Genomic DNA, 19980 nt, shown 5'->3' with positions numbered 1-19980 from the left:
CTCCAACTCTTCAGGAAAGTTTTAATCTCCTCAGTGTCTGCCTCGTGATAATAATATCTCTGTGATGTTGCCTCGTGAAATTTGCCCAAGCACCATGGCCCTAAGTATTTGAGCTATGAGGCAATAGAGTGAAAAGCATAGCCCCCTCATATGAGAACACAACAGTGAATAATTAATAACCTTGCTCCCAATTCCAGGAAAACAATAGCATATTGTGGGAACACTGCACTAATTTCGGTGGAGATAGAGCAAAAAAAAATATAGATTTAAAAGGCAAACAACTTGGACGGAATGTGGGATAGATTTGACCGTGTGTATTAAAAACTTCTGGCCTGGTTGCTCGGCGCTATAGATTTCTCAGACATTGTGGCATTCCGGGTGTTGTAGTATAATGTTATTTGCCTTTGAGATTAATCAGAATCCATTAAATGCCCTGCTCTCACCTGCTGGCAGTGTGTGAGCCCGAAGTGCACATGCAGGAAGCTATTTTCCATGGGGCTCCTCTCCTGGCTGTCAGCTCCCATTAAGGGGGAAGGTGTCATATCTGTAACACAGCTGAGTGCAGATGGCAGAGTGGAGGGGATGGCTCACCGATTTAAACAATGATTAATGAACAGAGATGGAAAACAAATTACATTGGACTATTGGAGGCAGGGAATTGTTTTTATGAAAATGTTAATTGTGTCTGCCAGGCTGATACCGGGAGTGGGGGGAGGGGCAGAGTAGAGGGCACGGCGGCGACGCAACCGTGGGGCCGCTGATAGGACATCTACTGCTCCCCTGGATCAGATCATTGGTGCGTCTCTGCGTGTGATGGCGAGCGCCGCACCTTCGCTTTAAGGCCACCGATGGGCCGTAACTTCCAAGGTTTGGCTTTTTATGGTGAACTCCATGAAGAATTGTCGCCCACCACTGCACCAATTAGCGTTATCTCTAATAATAAGTGGTTGTAAGTGACGAGAGAAGGCGCCCTGTTCTAGTTGTAATTATTGCAGGCGGGTGCAGCTGCACTACTTAGGGAGATGATGATAATTATTTTTCTTTTTTTTTTCATTGCGGGTTGATTATTTAAGAGCATCATGCACTCATCAGAGTAATCAGGAGAGAGTGATTAGTGAAAATCCACGAGGCTAACAGCTGCCACATTAAACACTTGCCACTGTTGCCAACACAGAGAGACTGAGCCCTTCCACAGGACATAGACGGATGAAAGCACTTCACCTTCAGCTCGTGACCAGGCGTGTTTGTTAGAAAGTCAAGGCTCAGGGCGCGCGGAGAATGAGAGTAAACACAGCAGCCTCCGTGAAATGGCACGCCGTTTTGCTCCAAGGTCAGTCTTCAATGCTCCGATTCAAGCGCAGGAGCAGCTCCGAGGGGGAGTCAAAGTTTGATATGGCATTTTTGAAAGCGTGGGAAAAGCTGTTAGCACGCAGCGATCTTGTGCTCCTCCCAAACTGTCTCTTCTTGTATCAAGTAAAGGCTGAGCACTTCAGTGTAGAGGCAAGAACACTTCACTCCACAACACTCTGAAAAAAAGAAAAAAGAAGGAAAGAGACCCGTGCGGGTGTCCGGTGTTCCCGCTGCTGTGGAAGGCCTGCTAAAATAAAGGCTAATTCTCTTAGCCCAGATGTTGCCTGAGCACAGTCCTGGGATCCCACTGGGTTGATGAGCTCAATCAGCAAATGATGAAAAGATGATTTTGTCCCTGTAATTACAGTGTGTAAACTACTTAGCTAGGATTGCAAAGGAAGTCATTTTCTAATTACGCTGCTACCCCGTTGTCTAATGGTGGATGTTTTGTTGTTTTAGAGAACGCGGGAGATAGGGAGAAGGATAGATAGTGTGTGTGTGTGTGTGTGTACGTGTATGTGTGTGTTTGCGAGAAAGAGAGAGAGAGAAGAACTTCATGAGGGGCCTGTGCTGTGCTGCTCCAGCGGAAAAAAAAGACCATCACAAGTGCAAGATGGCTGCCAAATGAGGGTTCATTGAATTATCAGGCCAGTTAATGTGCCTTGGATTATGCTCTTTGTTTGTCAGTGTTTTTCCTGTAGATACCATAGCTTAATGAGCTACTGTAAGTGGCATTACCAGACTCCTGCTGCGATTTTGCGATGACTCCTTTAATGACTTTTGTTATTGTGCCTCCAAGTGCTTTTGCTTTTGAAAAGCAGACCCGTCATTTTGTTGATATTGAGCAAAAGAGCTGATGCGCTGGCGACGCTGTCCAGTCGCTGTGAAGGAGGCAGTGACGGAAATTCGGCTTTTGCATTCCTGCCATCTTTTGCTGGAGGTTCTCCTCCTTGAGACTGAAAAAGGTGTCAAGGTGCTGAGAACCGAAGATCGTTCTTTGAGATCCGCGTGGGTTCTGTTAAAGCTGGCTTCCGTCCTGCAGGGCCAAACCATCTGATGCAGTCTACACCATGCGGATAAGCTTCTCTTGTGCAAGGCATCCCCAATGCACCCCACACTGTTAACAAACCATGTCGTACGCCAGAGCGTTGTTTGTGTCCAGAAAGAACAGGTGGTCTGTGCAAACAAGAGCAACTGTTTACACATTAGTGATTTAAAATACTTTCTATACGCACATGCCTGTGTGTGTGTGTGTGTGTGTGTGTGTGTGTTGTGTGTGTGTGTGTGTGTGAGAGAGAGAGAGACAAAGAGTGGGTGTCTGATGAGATGATGTCAACGAGTTGTGGAAACCATGTTTATACATCCTTGTGCTTTACTCCGTGTGAGTGCCATTGAACGCACCAGAGCATTTTATGAATGCTCAGTTTAGCTGTATCTCGCACACGCATGCATGCAAGTAGACACACAAATACACACAAATACACACACACACACACACGCACACACGCACAGACACACACACACAAAATGAAGAATAGGAACACTGGACCATAAGTGCATGCTGAGGTGATCATTTTCCCCACACATACATACTTAATCAACGTCGCATCCCTTCCTTCTGCATAAATGTGATTTGTGAACCACTTGTCATCTGAATGAGCCGTGGACACAGCTGGTCACCCTCAGACAAACCTGCACTTCCAACGGTTTCTTCACTTTTTTCCATAAATTATCCCGCTGTTGTGTTCGGCGCTCCCGATGCCAAACGGAATTTAGGGTAGGCTTCCCGTCGGTGAGCATGTCGGAAACTCCAGAGAGCTTCACCTCTGCCTTGCAAGTGCCTGATTTATTTTAGCAGGGCAGAAGCCAGATTTTTGATAGTTGTAAACAGAATGACATGGATTTACTGCATCCACAACAAATGTGTATGTAGTTCTTTATGAGTTCTTTAGCTATTACTCACAAGGAGCTAGTTTGTCAGTGCTGTGTGTGCTCTTTCTGTGCTCCTGCAGTAATGAATGGTGCCGGTTAGACTATTCTGTCTCCGTCAGGCTTTTGGTGGGGCCTACAGAGAAGCTCCTATAGGGTTTCATTAATCTGGCTGTCAGAAATATATGGGTGCTATCTTTTGTAGAGGTCATAGTGGGCAGTTGTGCTGCCACTGCCCTCTCTTATGCTGCCTGTTCATCCCCTGACAGGGCAGGCCACAGGATAGTTGGATGGCTGGTTTGGTGGGTGGGTGTGTGGGTGAAGTGAAACACAAGGGGTATAATGCCTGGCACATAATCCTGCTCTGGAGTAATGAATCAAACTGTTGTTGTGAGCAAACTGGGAACTTCAGGGAATTCCAAGAATTTTGAAAAGCGTGATCTGATATTATGTTATATTTGAGAAGGCAGAACAATGTTACAAAGAATATGAGAGGTCAGCTGATGTGTTTTAGCGCCACACTATGGATTTGATGGATTTTGATGGATTTAATGTATTTTAGCATCAACTCGCTTTCATGAATATCAACTACATATAATTGCATAAATTTAGTCACGTTTAAAACTGAATCACTCGTCTTTTCCATGCTTTAATCAGACATTTTACAGTGGACATAGACAGACAGACAGACAGACAGACAGACAGACAGACAGACAGACAGACAGACAGACAGACAGACAGACAGGTATCTCACTCTGCATTACTGTAGATGTGTTGCTGTAACTGTTGGTTGCAGGCTCATATAGATGTTTGTGGTGCATTCATTGTAGCCGTCCACATAAATTATTAATGCATTTTAACTGCTGTTAAAAAGCAATATGAAAAATGCACGACTGATCTATAAATTTCAGTCATGCGTTTCATTCCAGTGTCACCACTCTATGGATTTACAATATCGTCCATCCATCCTAGTTGACAGTGTGCTGCAACTACAAAAATAAAAAAGATTGCATTTCCACCCTTGTGCAGATTAGATATTGAAATATAGAATCTGGGACTGCAGTAAAAATAAATGCAGCCATTTTGGATATGATCAGATCCCAAATCATCAGGAATGCACAACTCCCATGGCTAGTCTAATTGCGTGTGTGTCACATTTTGGTTTATTCTCTTATTGCCTGCGCGAAATCACACCTGCTCCTTGTTCGTCTATGCACGTCACACCTAAGAGGCGATGCTGTGACAACATGCTTAATAACAATCAGGCTCTCTCTCTCTCATTCTGCACAAAAAGAGCCTAATCCGTGCCGACAGAGAAAACACCTCGTTGCCCCGTAGCCTGCTCTCGTCTGCACCGCTTGCTACAATCCTACAGAACACACACAGGCACTTGCACGTACACATGCTTTAGGCCTCATTGGTATGCTTAGTTAATCAGAAGAATACCACTTTAGCAAATATGAAGTGCATCTAGTCTATGCAAATATGGTTCTCTCACTTTCTACCTGTCAGATATGATTAGGTCAGGTCCGCATCCTCACATTGATCCCAGCTCGGAGCAGACAGGCCTTTCTTGCCAGCCAAGCCGACCTGTTCCGCATCTGTACGGCTTCCTGTGCAGCAGCTTCATGACTGACTGGCATCGCTAAGGGCTATAAGTAACAGGGGCGGCAGGTGGCTCACACTCCTTGCCAGCGATTTTATCCGTGCACACTTTAGCTGCATTACAGTTAGCATCTTGATTTCTTTTGTAGGGATATGCTAAGCTGTGAATACCAGGTGACCACACTTGCACACACAAGCACATTCTATTTTAAAGATGTAGACTCAATAATAGTCCAATACTCACTAAAAAACAAACCCAATAGAGGACCGAGCAAAGAAACACAATGAGAAATGAAGCCGATCCACTCTATGCATGTGAAAGGAATCACTTGTAAGATGCAATTTGGAGAGCACTGTATGTTTACATTGATTTCTGATGTAGGGCAGCCGCACGCCATCCACCGCAGCCCATTTGATATCTGTGTGTCGTTGTATACATCATTTTCAGGGCTGACTGAGGTTGTATTCCAGGATGATGTAAGCCCGTGTTAATTCAGCGTGGACAGTACAGGCTTTGTTCTGTGCCCTTTGGTGCTGCACCGGCGCTGCACAGGGCTCGCGTCTGTGACCTCCACCATTGTAGCACCAAGTGAATTTGAGGCTTTGTTTTGTTTCTACAGTCGTTGGATCAAAACAGGAAAACCGGACAGGGGATAAAAAAATGAACAAAAAAAAAAAACAGGCCTATTGGATCTCCCGTTTTTTTTTCCTCTCTGAATTTACTTTGCAATTTTTGCATCATCAAGTTGTTTATATTCTCTGAATGCTATGACATGCTGTAATTATGCAGCTAAATGTTTTATTCAAATATGCAGCAGACCTGCTGAAAAAGCTTAACACTTTCACTTTTAATCTTTGGAGCAACTCAAGTAGAAGCAGGTACTCTTTGATGTTTGCGTTGCTGCTGAGTATTTTTTTTTTTTTGTCAGTTACAAAATAAGATCAAGACAAAGATGTTCACATTAGCCTTCAGTGAAGATGAGATATTTGTTGAGGAAGCCTTTGTGGTTAGACTTAATCAGCGTTTTCAGTCACCAACAATAACCTGGATCCGGAGAGTCTTTAGTCAAAACCGTTGCTCTGTTTCCTGACCTATTTGTGCTGCATCATTTGGCATTTTGCAGACGTACAGATTCGCCTAAGTGGTGCCTCATATCCCCGCTGATGTTTGATTGGTCAGTTGGGTTTTTTTGCAAAAATTTGGAAATATTCAATGTTGCTTTTGTTTTTTTTTCTTTAGGGTTGAGCTACGTCAAGGAAGCCTTTCATCTGAGCAGCATGAATCCACATCCTGTAGCAACCAAATAAGCCCTCAGTCAGCACTCAGCGGCAACCTTTGGACTGTTCCACTTAGACTCCCGTGACCACCATTCTGTAACAGCAGCCAATCCCTCAAAGGACAGCTTTATTACCCTGCCCGTCCACCCAATTAGGAGCCAGATGGCACTCCTGGCTAATCAAATAATGGATGCAAGAATTCTAAGCAGTATGAATGGGAGGGCAGAGCTTTCCCAGTTCTTAAGAGTCACCAATCAAAGCATCATCTCACAGGTGAATTCCACCCCAGATGATGGCCGCAAGAACAGGAAGTACCCGTGTCCGTTATGTGGCAAACGTTTCCGCTTTAATAGCATTCTTTCCCTTCACATGCGCACACACACCGGGGAGAAGCCCTTCAAGTGCCCGTACTGTGATCACAGGCTGCCCAGAAGGGCAACCTGAAGATACACCTCCGTACTCACAAACAAGGTATCCTGGGTAAAGGCCGGGGGCGAATTAGGGAGGAGAACAGGCTCCTCCACGAGCTGGAGGAAAGGGCGATACTTAGAGACAGGCAGACACGGAATGGTCTGTCCAATCAGCCACAGCCCACTAGCATAAGTCAACTTCGGAATCCCCAAACTGTCCATTCTCAACCCTCGTTCTTAACAAACTCTCTCACCGAGGGCCAGTCACAGGCGACCACCTCTCCCCAGGCGACCTCTGCTCCTGAGGATCCCATCCAGCCGCAGACCAGCGGCTTCCGCTGCTCCTTCTGCAAAGGAAAATTTAGGAAGCAGCAGGAGCTGGAGCGCCACATCAGGATCCTGCACAAGCCCTACAAATGTACCCTGTGCGAGTTTGCTGCCTCACACGAGGAGGAACTCATCGGCCATGTCGAGATGGCGCACATAACTGCTGACTCCAGCACAGGGCAGAAGACCACGACAGGAGCTGGCGACAAGAGGAAACCTGCGGGGGAATTCCCATGTGAGGTGTGCGGCCAGACCTTTAGCCAGGCCTGGTTTCTAAAGGGGCACATGAGGAAACACAAAGACTCTTTTGAGCACTGCTGTCAAATCTGCGGCCGCCGATTCAAAGAGCCCTGGTTTCTCAAGAACCACATGAAGGTCCATCTCAACAAGCTGGCTGCGAAGCATCATCTCCCTTCTGACCACGACACATCTGATAAGATGGGTCATGTGATTCAAGAGCGTCACGGCAGCCTCTTTCCTCAGTACGTCTCCAACCTTCAAAGCAGGTTCGTGGCAGCTGAACGAGCCGAACACCAAGATTACAGCCAGATACTGACCACAGCGGGTATCGACATGAAGGTCAGGGAGATGTTAGGGAGGATGATCTCCTCGGCCCGGGCCTTCTAACAGATGCCGAAAGCAGCCTGAATAATCTCCACTCTCCGCTGAGCTCCAATGGCATGGAATATCTGCAGAAGGTCATTTCGAGCAGAGAAACGCTCAACAGCTACCCAGGCTGGCAGATCATAACGTCGGGCTTTCCTGTCGAACAGCAAATGTTCTCTGCTAAAGACCAGCAGCAGGGCACGCCGTACCCACCTGACAGGGGTCCAGATGAGGCAAGAGTGAGTCTCAGTGATCCAGACACCCAGGCCTTGAGTAGAACCGGCAGCCCAGGAAGCGCCGGTCACCCTGGGCCGACCGAGATCAATGCAGAAATGGGCGATTCCCACTCTGGCAGCACCTTTGATGCCGGTCCACCGTCTTCTCCCACAGCTTCAGGTGATTATTAAATGTTTTGCTTTTGAAGAACAGAAAGAAAAAACTTAAATCAATTTAAAGGGTGTAAACAGGACAATAAAACATCATAGTGATGCTGGAGTAGTTTCCAGTAACGTCTTTTCAGTCATAGACGGGCTCGCTGGGTCAGCACCACACACATTACAGTCATGCACGAGGACTTTGTTCCTTTTACTGATAATGGCATCTTGTTGAATTGTGGGGATAATTAGTACCCTCTATTTTTTATTTGTCACATCCCCACCCCTTGCCTGCGGGGGCACAAGATGTTAATGTATGCCATCTGGTGTTTTTAATGATTTGATATATACCACCCAGTGATTTTTATGATTTGATCTACCACCTGGTATTTTTATTGATAGTCTTCTGTTCCACCTGGTGATTCGGATGATTCGGCCCGGGCAAATGCCTTTCTTGTCATGGCATCCTGCTAACACGTTTGAATGGGTCCAAATAGCTGAAAGCGGCGTTGCTAAGAGAAGGGAAATAAATCCATTCTCGTAATCATAGCTTATAACTAAAGTAGTCACAGTCGGTGGAGTACAAGTCAGATGCATTCTGGTGGGATTGGATCCAGTATCCTCTTAAATGTTTGCAGCATAGAGGAGATAAATGGATCAGGTTTAATCTTATTAGATGCTTTGTTTCCACATTGTACACACAGACAGCTATCTGCATATTTACATGTAAATGCTGACAGTTTGTGTCCAAATCCCGCTCCGGTTGCTCTTTAAAAAATAGATCCCGGCTCCATTGTTTTTACTTTCTCTCTCCTCCCCTATCGCCCCGACCATACGGTATCACTCCCAGAAACATTTATGATCGCTGGCTTGCTGAGGATTTGAGCGCATGCAGTTCTGGGATGGCACATTCAGTATCAGACTCTAATTTCAGTCAATATTAAGCATGGAAACTAATTCATTGTAAAGGTCAGGCGTCATTGCTTTAGTCAATGATGGATCCAGCCGTCTCTCTCCCTCTCCCTCGCTCTCCTCCTCTGCTCTCTGTTCTTAGTCTTGTGTAATGGTAGACTCACTCTTGGGGCTTAGCACCGCATTGTTTAGCTCTGACAATATATCCCAGAGACCTCTGCAGCTGCTCCCTGCGCTCACAATGACAGATTAATTAACACAATCACACACTGCTGGCCCCAGCTCAACACACAGGTCTGCTGCGGGACAGATAGGTAAATCCTACGCATATGGAGAACACGCACCACTTGATGAGGGTTTAATAACAGGGATAACTTTTTTCGGGGTGGGGTGGGGGGGTGGGGGTGAAACTGATCAAGTCTAGCCTCTCTTGGCGGCTGGACGCGGTGGAAGAGAGCGGGTGTTTTCTAATTCAGGAGAGCGGAGATGCTGAGGAAGAATTACCGCTGCCAGATGTTCAGCTTGAGGAACATTGATTAGTCCAGAATTACTGGCTGCATTATTCATAGTCGGCCTATGGTGGTCATGAAGTTATTGATGTTCTCAATATGGATAGCAAATATAGTACAGTCACGGCTGTCAGAGTGAGGGACGGCTCCTTTGCCTGATACGTCCAGATACGGCACCGGAATTAGACTTCTGCTTCAAGTGCTCCCCATCATATATTCGAATTCTCGCTGTTGTTCAATAGGAGACATGTGCTACAGATTACTCCTCAATATCAAATCAGGAGAGATTCGAAAATGCAGACTTGACTTTAATAATAATCCATCATTGAGAGTGAACCGATAAACTAATGAAGGGTGCGTTCTTTGGGCCTCTGACCTACATTGGACCAGTTAGAGCTTGAGTTGGAATTTAAGACATGGCTAACAAACACAAAATGCTCTGGCAGTTATTAATTAGTCCCATTCAATACACTTAACCTCAAGGTCAATGAGCAGACACCATATAATGACGTCCCCGCATGTATTTTCCTCCTGATTTTCTGAGTTTTTTGCAGCGAAGACAGCCTGCAATAATAATCAGGCACAAAAAAACGCTGTTAATGTCAGGCAGAGGTTATGCAGCTGAAGCAGGTGGCCGTACGGGGTATCGGTGTTCGCACAACCGTTCCACAGACAAACATCTTTTAACCAAACAAGATCAGACCCACTCTGGCACTTCCTCAGAAAACAGAGTCTGACGGGTTCGTCTGCACTGATTACCTGTTGGCTTTTCCATCTCCCTCTCACTTCTGTCTTTTAATCCTCTTTTTAATTATTATTACAGATATGAGGCTCAAATTAAGCTCAAAATGCTTGTTTTCCTAGCATGCAGATAAAAAGATTTACCCAGGGAGTTCTGAACACCTGCCTTGAAATATTGTTCCGCCGTCTCCTGAATGCCATTTGGCTTAATTGACTTGGAAACATCCCAAATGCGTCATTGACTATGTGGTCTAATTAATATTAATAATATATGCTATTATAAACATCAAAGAACATCTGGTGCCCCTGTTTTTCTCTCCAGTCTTGTGTGCCTCTCCCTCTCTCTGTTTCATCTTAAACCACCGCAGCCAGTATGTATCTCCGCTTTGCATTTCAGGTGCATGATTGCATGCGCACAAAGAGCCAAAAACCTGCTTGTATAGAGTTTTGATAGCGACTATATAAATGCCAAATGCTTATGTAAGCAAAATATGTGAACCCATGATTGCACCGACGGGTGATGCGTGGCTGTAAATCTTAAAAGTCTATTTCCATATGAAATAAAAGTCTGGCCGCAGCCTCAGCCGCCGTGCTCCTTTGTGTGAAACGGCATTTATTCTTTTTATATTTACCTTTTCGTCTCCCTCACACACACCCGGCGAGGGCGGATGACTCGTGCAGACGCCACTTCATTAGATGCTCCATGTTAGGTGAGGGAGGCCAGGGTTTGTAATGATGCGGTAATTGGAGTTTTGGTTGATAAATCTAAGCTCTAAAATTACTCCCCACACATAATGTGAGCCTCGGCAGTGTAAGTAAATCTTAAACTGATTAAGTTAGCATGAACCAGGCAATCACAAAGATGGCATCCGTCCAAAGGAAGGGGGGAGAGAGAAAAAAAAGAGAAAAGAAGCCAGTCTTCACTCTTTGTGTTGCTTTACCGCTCTCGGTGATGGCTGGCAAATGGGTTTAGGAAGGTCCTCGCTCACAAAGATGAGGCCAGATATACGTTTTTGTGCATTTGGGGCTGGACGATAATGTCATCGTAATTTAAGCCACAGAGTAATTGAGATATATGGCGTGTCTGACAGAGTCCCATTAAGCTGTTTGGATGTGTGTGGTTTCTTTTTTTTTTTTTTTGGTCTGTTACTGGACACAAGGGTGTGGCGCTGTTGTCTCCTTCCCGCTCTTGCACGCCCACGCACGTCAACACACACAATCGATGTGTACGTTCAATGGCAGCGCACAACCAGGGCTGCGCGTCTTCATATCGAGGGCACGAATTTGCTATTTCAGCAGGGATTTTTCTATTTCATTAGATTCAGCTCTATTTGGTTATTATGTAGATGCCATTTTATGGTGTTGTATGTCTCACGCGGCATAAAAACAGCCATCCTTTTAGTGGCGTTCGGCTCACGCGGGCGCGGGGAGGTTCTATTAAAGTCAGGGGCAAAGTAAAGCAACAACTGCAGATCATTAGATTTTTGTTTACCTCTGAGAATATCCCCCAGGTCAGAACTTGAGGCGTATGAAATTGATATTTCTCTGGCAAGAATGAATCACTGTTGTAACTAAGATATTAGTCCATTAAAGAAGAACAATAAGGCATCAATATGCATAGAATTAAATTAATGGTGGTGGGTTTATCTCGCCATCCCAGACGCATCCCTAAAAGACACAGTATAATGTATGACCTGACCTTCAAATGCCAGGAGAGTGTTGGGCAATAAACTGCCAATATTTGTGGCTTAATGGCGTCAGATGACTTTTACTGTAATTGGAATGGCAGCGAAACAGCTGGGCTGTTTAAAGACAGCACAACGCCGGGGTCTCAGACAACCGCTAACTCAAAAACGGTGACAGAAAGTGTGTTTAACCCCAGAGGGAGCCTCTGCAGCAGCTATAAGGATTAAAGCGTAGGTAAACAGAGGGCGGAAGGCGTTGAAATTGCCTTTAATTAAAAGTTACGGTGAGTGGGATCAAACCTCCTTTCTAGACGGGTATTTTTCACGCTGCTAAAAGGAGAAAAATTGCCCTTTGTCATTCCGCACAATAATACACTTTGTACTTTTTGAATTATGGTCCGAACACACCATTTTTCATGTATGAGGCAAAAATAAACTCAGCACGGGGGCATGCTGCGGTTAATCAGTGCTCCTCACGTGTTGGACTTCGTTATTTCTGACTCGGAAACCCACTTACCAGTTTTGATGGAATGAGCTTCTCTTCTCCGACATCTGCCTCGTTCTAGTTGCTTTAAATTTCTCTGTTTATTATTTCTGGAAGAATCTCGTTTGGTGTTAACATCTCTGGGTGTGTTTATTGCGCACGGTGGTGGCGTCCATACTGTAAAATGATGGATCACTGGAGCTGAAAGCTGATTACAAGCTTGATTTACTGCAGGGCAGCACTTAAATCATTCAACTCAGCCTGATGCAGGATTGCAACATTTTTCATGTTTAGACAACAGTTGTTGGTGCATACATTTCTGAGAAAGCTCAGCTTCAGCGCGTCTTAAAGACACTGTTTTCTAATTTGAAGTGCGTCTTTGCTTCTCTTCTTCTTGTCAGTATCAGGTGAAAAAGCCTACAGGTGTCCACCCTCCAGCGCTGCACAGAGGGCCCCCCTTGGTTTCTATCAGGATGACTTCCCCTTCCCCCGCTGGCAAACCAGCAGAGATCTCTCCTCTCCAATGCAGCCCACCAACAGCAGCTCCAGCCCCAAACCCAAGCTCATGCCCGCATCCAGGGAAGGCTGGAGTGCGGCTCCGGGTCACTACCTTGGCCTGGAAAGCCTGGGTGAAAATGCCCTGCTCCTCGCCAAACCGTCCGAGCTCGCCGACAAAGGCGCGGATGTGAATGGCTCTTCGTCCGCTCCCACCAGGAAGTCCCAGTTCGAGCCTCTGGATTTGTCCATCCGGCCAGAGTCTGTCATGACCCCCGCTGCGCTGGTGCAGATGGCTGGTATTTTTAGTAATGGACTCTCCTCCTCCATTACCCAACAGCTACAAAGTTACTCCAAAGCCGCAGGTGAGCTCGGCGTGAAACCCACCTATCAGTCTGACCTTTTGGCGCAGGGAACAAGAGAAAACAAGAATCCGCAGCACGCAGACGGCAGCGATGGCGTGTTTGAGAAAACCGAGCAGGCGCCGGAAGAGGAAAATGATGATGCTGCCAAGTGGAAGATGCTGAAAAACGATATTGAGCCAGAGGATGGAGTGGTGCAGAGGCGGTGACCGATCTTCCAGTGCCCTGCCGAGAAAAACAGGCAGGCTTTTTGGGGCAGGGGCCTGAGCGAATCTCCCATCTCCTCCCTGGAGAACCTGACACCAGGACAGCCGGATCATCATCAGCACCAGGCCAGCCTACTGTCCTTCCTCAGGTCTCAGGGGAGCGTGAGCAGCACATCTGCCAGTGCACACAGAGTCGGTGTGAACGGCGGGGGTGGCATGGAGAAGGATGTTACATCAGGTGAGCATCAGTATAGGATTCACCCCACATGTGGAAGTCACCACTTCCAGCTACCTGTTCTGAAAGTGTCTCCTGCCATCTAGTGGACATTGCATGGTCCTACTTTTTTCCATTTGACACCCTTTCATGTTAATGTGACAGATCGGTGCAGATGGTATTATCATAACCAGCTACTATTTATAAGCATGTGAAAATAACTGCTGCAAAATGTGTGCAAATGCTTCACACTTGTGACAATGCTGCTGTAATCCACCCAAAATATATATAAATATATATTACTCAATATGTCTGCTACGTCACCTGACTGCAAAGGCGTGAAAGTGAGTGTGAGTGTGTGAAGAGAAAAAAGAAAAACAACTTTTTTTTCTTATGAAGAACAGTTCTATTTCCCCCCTTCAGGATCCTGTCTTTGATCCCCAATAATGGTTAAAGAAGACACAGGTGTGACAGGTGTGTAGCACTGATTAGGCCCACGGTTTAAGAGGTGATATAATCTCCTCCTGTGATAGCTTACAAATCTTCCAAACCAATGGAGCCTGCTGATGGAGAGGCTTAAGCTCTTGTGCTGGTGCGATATGCTTGCTGAGTGCAGATTTAATAATGCTGTCTCTCAGGAGAGGGAATCCAACAGCTGGGGTCTTTGATATGCATGTATTATGAGTGCAACACGATACACCTTCCCTCTGATACCCCCCCCCCCCCCTTTATTCAGAAACTCAATATGTTCATGTGAAAGACAGGAAAGTGCCTGTCAACTCCATTAGGGATTAACATCTGTTCCCCTTTCTTTATGATTCCAACAGCAGAAGATGTAGATTTGTGTTTTTGTGCAGATGGTTCCAATAATATGCCAAAGCACAGTCCTCCGTTTCCACTCCCGTCGTCGTTGTCATGCTGTCCGCGTGTATTATCTTACTTTTATTTGGTACAATAAGGAGATTTACAATAGTTGGCAGATGTATCTGTGTGAACCTTTTTATGGATTTTTCAAAAAACTGTTTTATTACCCTGAATGGAGCACAACGTGCACTTTTTGATTTCTGGCAGATTTCCGGCAACATTCTGCTAATATTTGCTGCAAGCTGATCCTCCCTGTTTTCATCCCTTTCAGGAAGTAGATGTCAAAGACACAATAAACACCTGTCAGTCAAACCGGTCACCGAGACGGTTAGCTGACATTGAGAGACTGCCGAGTGTCCTCCAAATCTGAGCCGAGCAGGTGGCCCGGTAGCGTGTCCTGTCTGCAGTGCAGACCAGGTGGCCTTGTCATGGGGGCCGTCTCCCTCTGCTCCATCCTCTCCGTGCTGTGTGGCACGTCGAGTGGCACGGTGACATATTGCCGGGCAGTTTGGACATGGAGTGATGTGTTTGTGATGACAGTTCAGGTCAGCTCCAGTGTGCCAGCAGTGGTAATTGGCCAGATGGTGACCTCTGGTTGAACCTGTCTGCATGCTCATTAGTCTCCCCTGGACCCCCCCATCCCCGTGATTTAGTCAAGCTCAATATGTGCAATGTGCATACTGGTCCACTAGATGGAAACCTTTGCCATTCAATGAGGCGTTCTGACACGTTGGGATTTTTCCCATGGAACTGATGGATTCCATGATATATTTCTGATATTTGAAAATTGATTTTTTTTTTTACAACCATGCTAGACAGTTGTGAAAGTTTGAATCGTGATAACTAAAAGGGTTAGACCTAATTTGGAATTTTTAAGGCCTTTGGGACCAGATTGCTGATGCACATTTATGCATCTTTAAACATTAAGTGACGCTTCTTTGTGAAAGATTCAACCATTTGTCATAATTAAGCAATAGCATTGGAGTTGCTCTTCTACCAACATATACTGAAAGGCCAGGGATCAAAGAAAAGCAGTGCAATTTCATCCGAAGTGTTGAATTTACCCCCAGGTTTTAACATAACTGAAGCAGCTATCTCCTCTGTGATATCACAGACATGAGAACATGTGAATATGAGAAGATCAATAGAGGAAGAATTAAGAATGAAAGAAGAGGGCGGAGCGAAAGAAAGGGCTCTGATTTGAAAGGTTGAAAGGGTTGAGTCATTATCTCATTGTCTGACCTCTGCATACCCTCTGCGGAGTGGGTGACATGGAGGGGGGGGGGGCAGTGAGAAAGATCACCATAGATGGAGATAGATGGAGCGACAGCGAGGTGAAAGAGGAGCGGTAGCGCGGCTGTCTCCGTGAGCAGATGTCGTTCGAGGGCAGCAAGAGGGCAGCGCGGCCTGCCTTTGTGCCACGGCTCTCCCCATAGAGATAATGAAGGGTGGAGCGCTGGGAAGGATGTGCAGTCATCACTCACTGTCTGTGCACCATCAGAGCTCAGGCCTGTGTCATCCGTCACCATTCAGTTCCTCTGGCCCCCGTCGTCCCCGCCACTGTCATCATGGTCATTATCTCAGTCTGTGACAAACACACACACACACACACACACACACACACACACACACAAACATGCATGTGCGCGATGCAGGTGCAAACCTGTCATGTTGTGCAGTAAGTGTGTTGGCTGTGTGTTCCTGCTGCTTACACGACTCCATCACAATTTCGCCTCCTTCCAATATTCCAAGAGCCACACTGAACTTTAAAGTCTCAGCATGTTTTCATACATAAACTAACCTCTAAATGAAATGTTGGAAGCAATAAAAGTGAAACAACAAACTGTTTTAAAAAATTTTAAATTCCTCTTCTCGTCAATCAATGTCTGCTTTAAACGCCAGATAGAATCCCAGGTAACTCCAGTTCTCCGACAGAGCAGGTAAGCTCCAGCTGAGCCGAATGGCAACGGCGTGAAACTAAAGTGAGGCAAAGAAAAAGATGTTCAGATCATTTTTAATATTGTTTTCCCCCAAAAAAAAATGCGCATTTCATTGATTAAACCACTGCCCGGTGGGGGACTTTAAAAGACAGGATGTAGCTAAGCATTTTAAACATCTGTCACTGTTTATGGACGTCATCAACTTCCTTTTGCAACATTTGATGTGACATGTGCTGCTACAGATGTGCGCACAAAAAACTCCCCGCTGCACGCTGGCGTTGAGGTCAGTGAAAGGCTCAGAGCTGTCTGACCTGCTCGACCACAACTGTCCTGTGGAACAGTCCAATGTCACTCTGATACAAAGTCAGCAGTGGTCTTTGTTTGTTGTTTGGTCACTCTTTCCATCAGCACCATGCCATCCCACCCCTCTCATTTCCTACACGGCCTCCGACTGAAGCTGTGGCGGGAAAGGCCTGCATGTGGAGGAGCATGTGGCGACGAGATGGATGGCTCGGAGCGCACCGCTGTCTCCTCTAATTGTAAAATATTAGTTATATTACACTCTGGCTTGTGATTAATGGGACTTATTTGGAGGTTGCCCCGGTTCGGACCTCCCCTTAACATGGGCGGGAGGGAAGAGGGAATCACGGATCACTGAGAGGAGGGACTCAGGCAGGGAAGATGACGTCCAGATGTAGTGGAACCAGTCAGGAAATGCAACAGTTTATAAAAATCTTCATAATTATTATCTCTAACAACGGTAATTTATTTCCTCTATTTCAACTCTAAATCCAGACTTTTTTTGCTTCCTTTATGTGAGACTGAACCTGGCATTATTTTAACAGCAGCAAAAGTGCTGACCAAATCTTCACAAAGTGAAGAGGAGAAACAGGTGCAAGTACAAAACGGTTCATGTCTTGATCTCGGCAAAGCTGAATCACTCGCACATGCACGCGCACAAACACGCACAGACACTCTTTGAAGATGTGGGGATCAACCAAAATGGCCCCACTTTGCAAACTCACAAACACACACGCACTGTTTCTCTCCGACTTGTGTGTGAATGTCGGATGTGTGTCCTTTACGGCCATCAGGTTATTATACGCCGACAGATGGAGCGTTACCTTTTATTGCTTGCACCGCCTGGGACTTCTCCCACTGCCCCCCCCTGAAAAAAACACAGTTTTTAGTTGTTGTTGTGGATGTGAGTCTTCGGTTGCCTGCAGCTGTCTCAGCTCTGATGAGGAGCAAACACAGAGGAAGAGGCGGGGGCGGGGGTGAAAGGACTCTCGGAGCTCTCCGATTTTGGGAAGTGATGGCGAATGACATCAGCACGTAATGGTTTACTGTAACCATGAATCACACAGAAACACGCTCAAGCATCTGATGGGGGGGCGGATGTGAAGGAACACCCCAAAAATAGAGCTGTGATGATGATGATGGTGATGAAGATGGCACAAGTGTCATGGTAGAAAGGTGAGTTTTATCAACATCATGTTGTCGTCTCAGCTTTTGTTGGTTTTTCCTTTGTGCTCCGTCAGGTATGCTCAAAGGTTGCAGTGCGGTAACATAGTGGCCGTTAAACGGTGGGAGGGGGGGTAGACAGGAAGTTTCAGGCGTGTCTCGCCTCCCAGCTGTAGACGTCTGTCATTCCTCCACTCTCACACCCGTGCACATTAAAGTGCACGCTCCTGCAGCTGTGTTTATGACAGGAAACCTGCTGGAGTAAATTAGAACTCTTCGTGAAAACTGGTCAACTTGTAAAGCGTCGGGGGCCGATTCTAACGAGGCCAAATCGGTGTTAGAATGGTGCTTTATTTTGATACGAACCACAGTGAATGTGACACACACACACACACACACACACACCACACACACACACACACACACACACACACACACACACACACACACACACAGAAAGCTTCTACGTCACATTACAGTTTCCAGGAAAACTCCACCAGTATAACCATTAACGATACATCTCTGCATTTCCCTGCCATTCTGATTGTTTGCATATGGTCAGGGGTGTGTGTGTGTGTGTGGGGGGGGGCTCTCACGGCCCACAACGACTCACACGGCTGCATTTCAAAACCGAACTTGATGCAGAATCATCCTACTTACCAGAAATGTCAGTGACTCTCTCAAATGTCAGCGAGCCGCCTTGAGGGTGATCACAGAATCTAAAGTCTGAATGGAAACAGGACCTGGAACAACTGGAACGACTGTTTGAAGCTGGACGAGGGCATAAAAAGTGTTTTCATTTGATTCATAATCACATTACCGACCCGGAGAGTGGACAAAGTTTTGCTTCCTCACAGATTTAGATTCGTGTTTAGATTCGGACATGTTGAATGGAGGCTGAAGAGGTGTGATTGTTGCATGAAATCTGTGCAGCGTCCTGTGTTACGTCATGAACTCGTCGCATTAACCGGCTCTTCTTGTCCATTTTCGCATTTGTTTGCATTCATTGTCCACGGGGATGAAACAATACAACGCTCAAATGAAATTCCAGTATACCAACCCACTTTTACTGTATATAGTATCTTCAGGAAAGAGATGTTTTGTACTGCTTAAAATTTCAACAAAACAATGCTATTTCTAACATTTTAGGATGGATTTATACCTTCTCATCATTCCATTCTGAACCTAAATTACCAGGGAGCAGCTGAATCCATTAGTTCAGAAAGCTTTTTGTGAGTAGATTCACAACATTTACACCTGGAATGTGTCCAGAAATGTTTCTGAACCTCCCACACTGCCTTTCATGCTAATATACATAAATTCTGCTCATTTATTACAAATATTAATATTAAATATACACGTTCAAAAATACAAACATGAAGTCTGGTTTCTCTGTCCCTCTTTCCTGCAGCTCGGAAGCCGTTCCAGTGCAGGTACTGCCCCTACAGCGCGTCCCAAAAGGGCAACCTTAAGACCCATGTCCTGTGTGTCCACCGCAAGCCCTTCGACAACAGCCTGTACCCGGACCGCCGCCTCCGCCGCTCGCACGCACCCCAGACGCCCTCCAGAGTGCCTCAGAGTATCGCGGGAGATAATCGCACGGCGGGCAGGGAGCAGATTGGCATGACATCACTCTGTGGGACTTGACGTTGTCATGGCAACAGCAAATACAGACGGTCATCATTGTCTCAGCCTCACCTTGAAGGGGGTTAAGCGTGATTAAGATTGTAAAAAGAAAAGAAAAAAAGGATAAAAACATTAACAGCCAACTTTGATGTACATTCCAGTGTTTACTTGAAGAGCCACAGTATGTATTTATCTGTAGCAGAAGCCGCCTATATTAAAGTCCGTCGTGATGTGAAAGTGTAGCCGGCGTATTTAGCGTCTTTCTTTCTTTTCTTTTTTTCTCCCCCCCTCCCCAAAGTGTCCAAACGATTTACTTGTGTTTACACACATCCATCAGAGCAGCACTTGTCTGATAAGGAGAATGCACCATGCCGGCCCAAAGCATGTGTTCTTTCATCCAGTAAATACTCGGTGTTACATTTTTGTAAAAATCGCTCCATTTCCCTTCCGGTCCAGAAGTCTTGTCTATCTGTCAGGATGTGGTGCCAGATGTTTGGGCTTTAATCGCAGCAGATGTAATGAAGTAGAATGTTGCACATCGCAGCTTCCATTTGTTCTGGATTCCACTCCAGGGAGAAAACCTCTCTCACATATAATTA

General features: G+C 45.9%; 1 protein-coding gene across 1 annotated transcript; it reads left to right on the top strand.

Annotated features, from left to right (window-relative positions):
• The first annotated feature begins 6048 nt into the window (after positions 1–6048).
• LOC130536564 (zinc finger protein 536-like) lies at positions 6049–19623 on the top strand. The gene is given in 6 exon segments (XM_057052605.1): positions 6049–6059; positions 6201–6583; positions 6586–7901; positions 12612–13511; positions 18905–18987; positions 19167–19623. Coding segments are annotated over 3 exon segments (1335 nt in total). The 3' UTR covers positions 7527–7901; positions 12612–13511; positions 18905–18987; positions 19167–19623.
• The last annotated feature ends 357 nt before the right edge of the window (positions 19624–19980 follow it).

The sequence above is a fragment of the Takifugu flavidus genome, chromosome 13, assembly GCF_003711565.1.
Source record: "Takifugu flavidus isolate HTHZ2018 chromosome 13, ASM371156v2, whole genome shotgun sequence".
NCBI classification, from domain to species: Eukaryota; Metazoa; Chordata; class Actinopteri; order Tetraodontiformes; family Tetraodontidae; genus Takifugu; species Takifugu flavidus.
The sequence above is the reverse complement of the archived record's forward strand: the minus strand, read 5'-3'. Positions and strand labels throughout refer to the sequence as shown.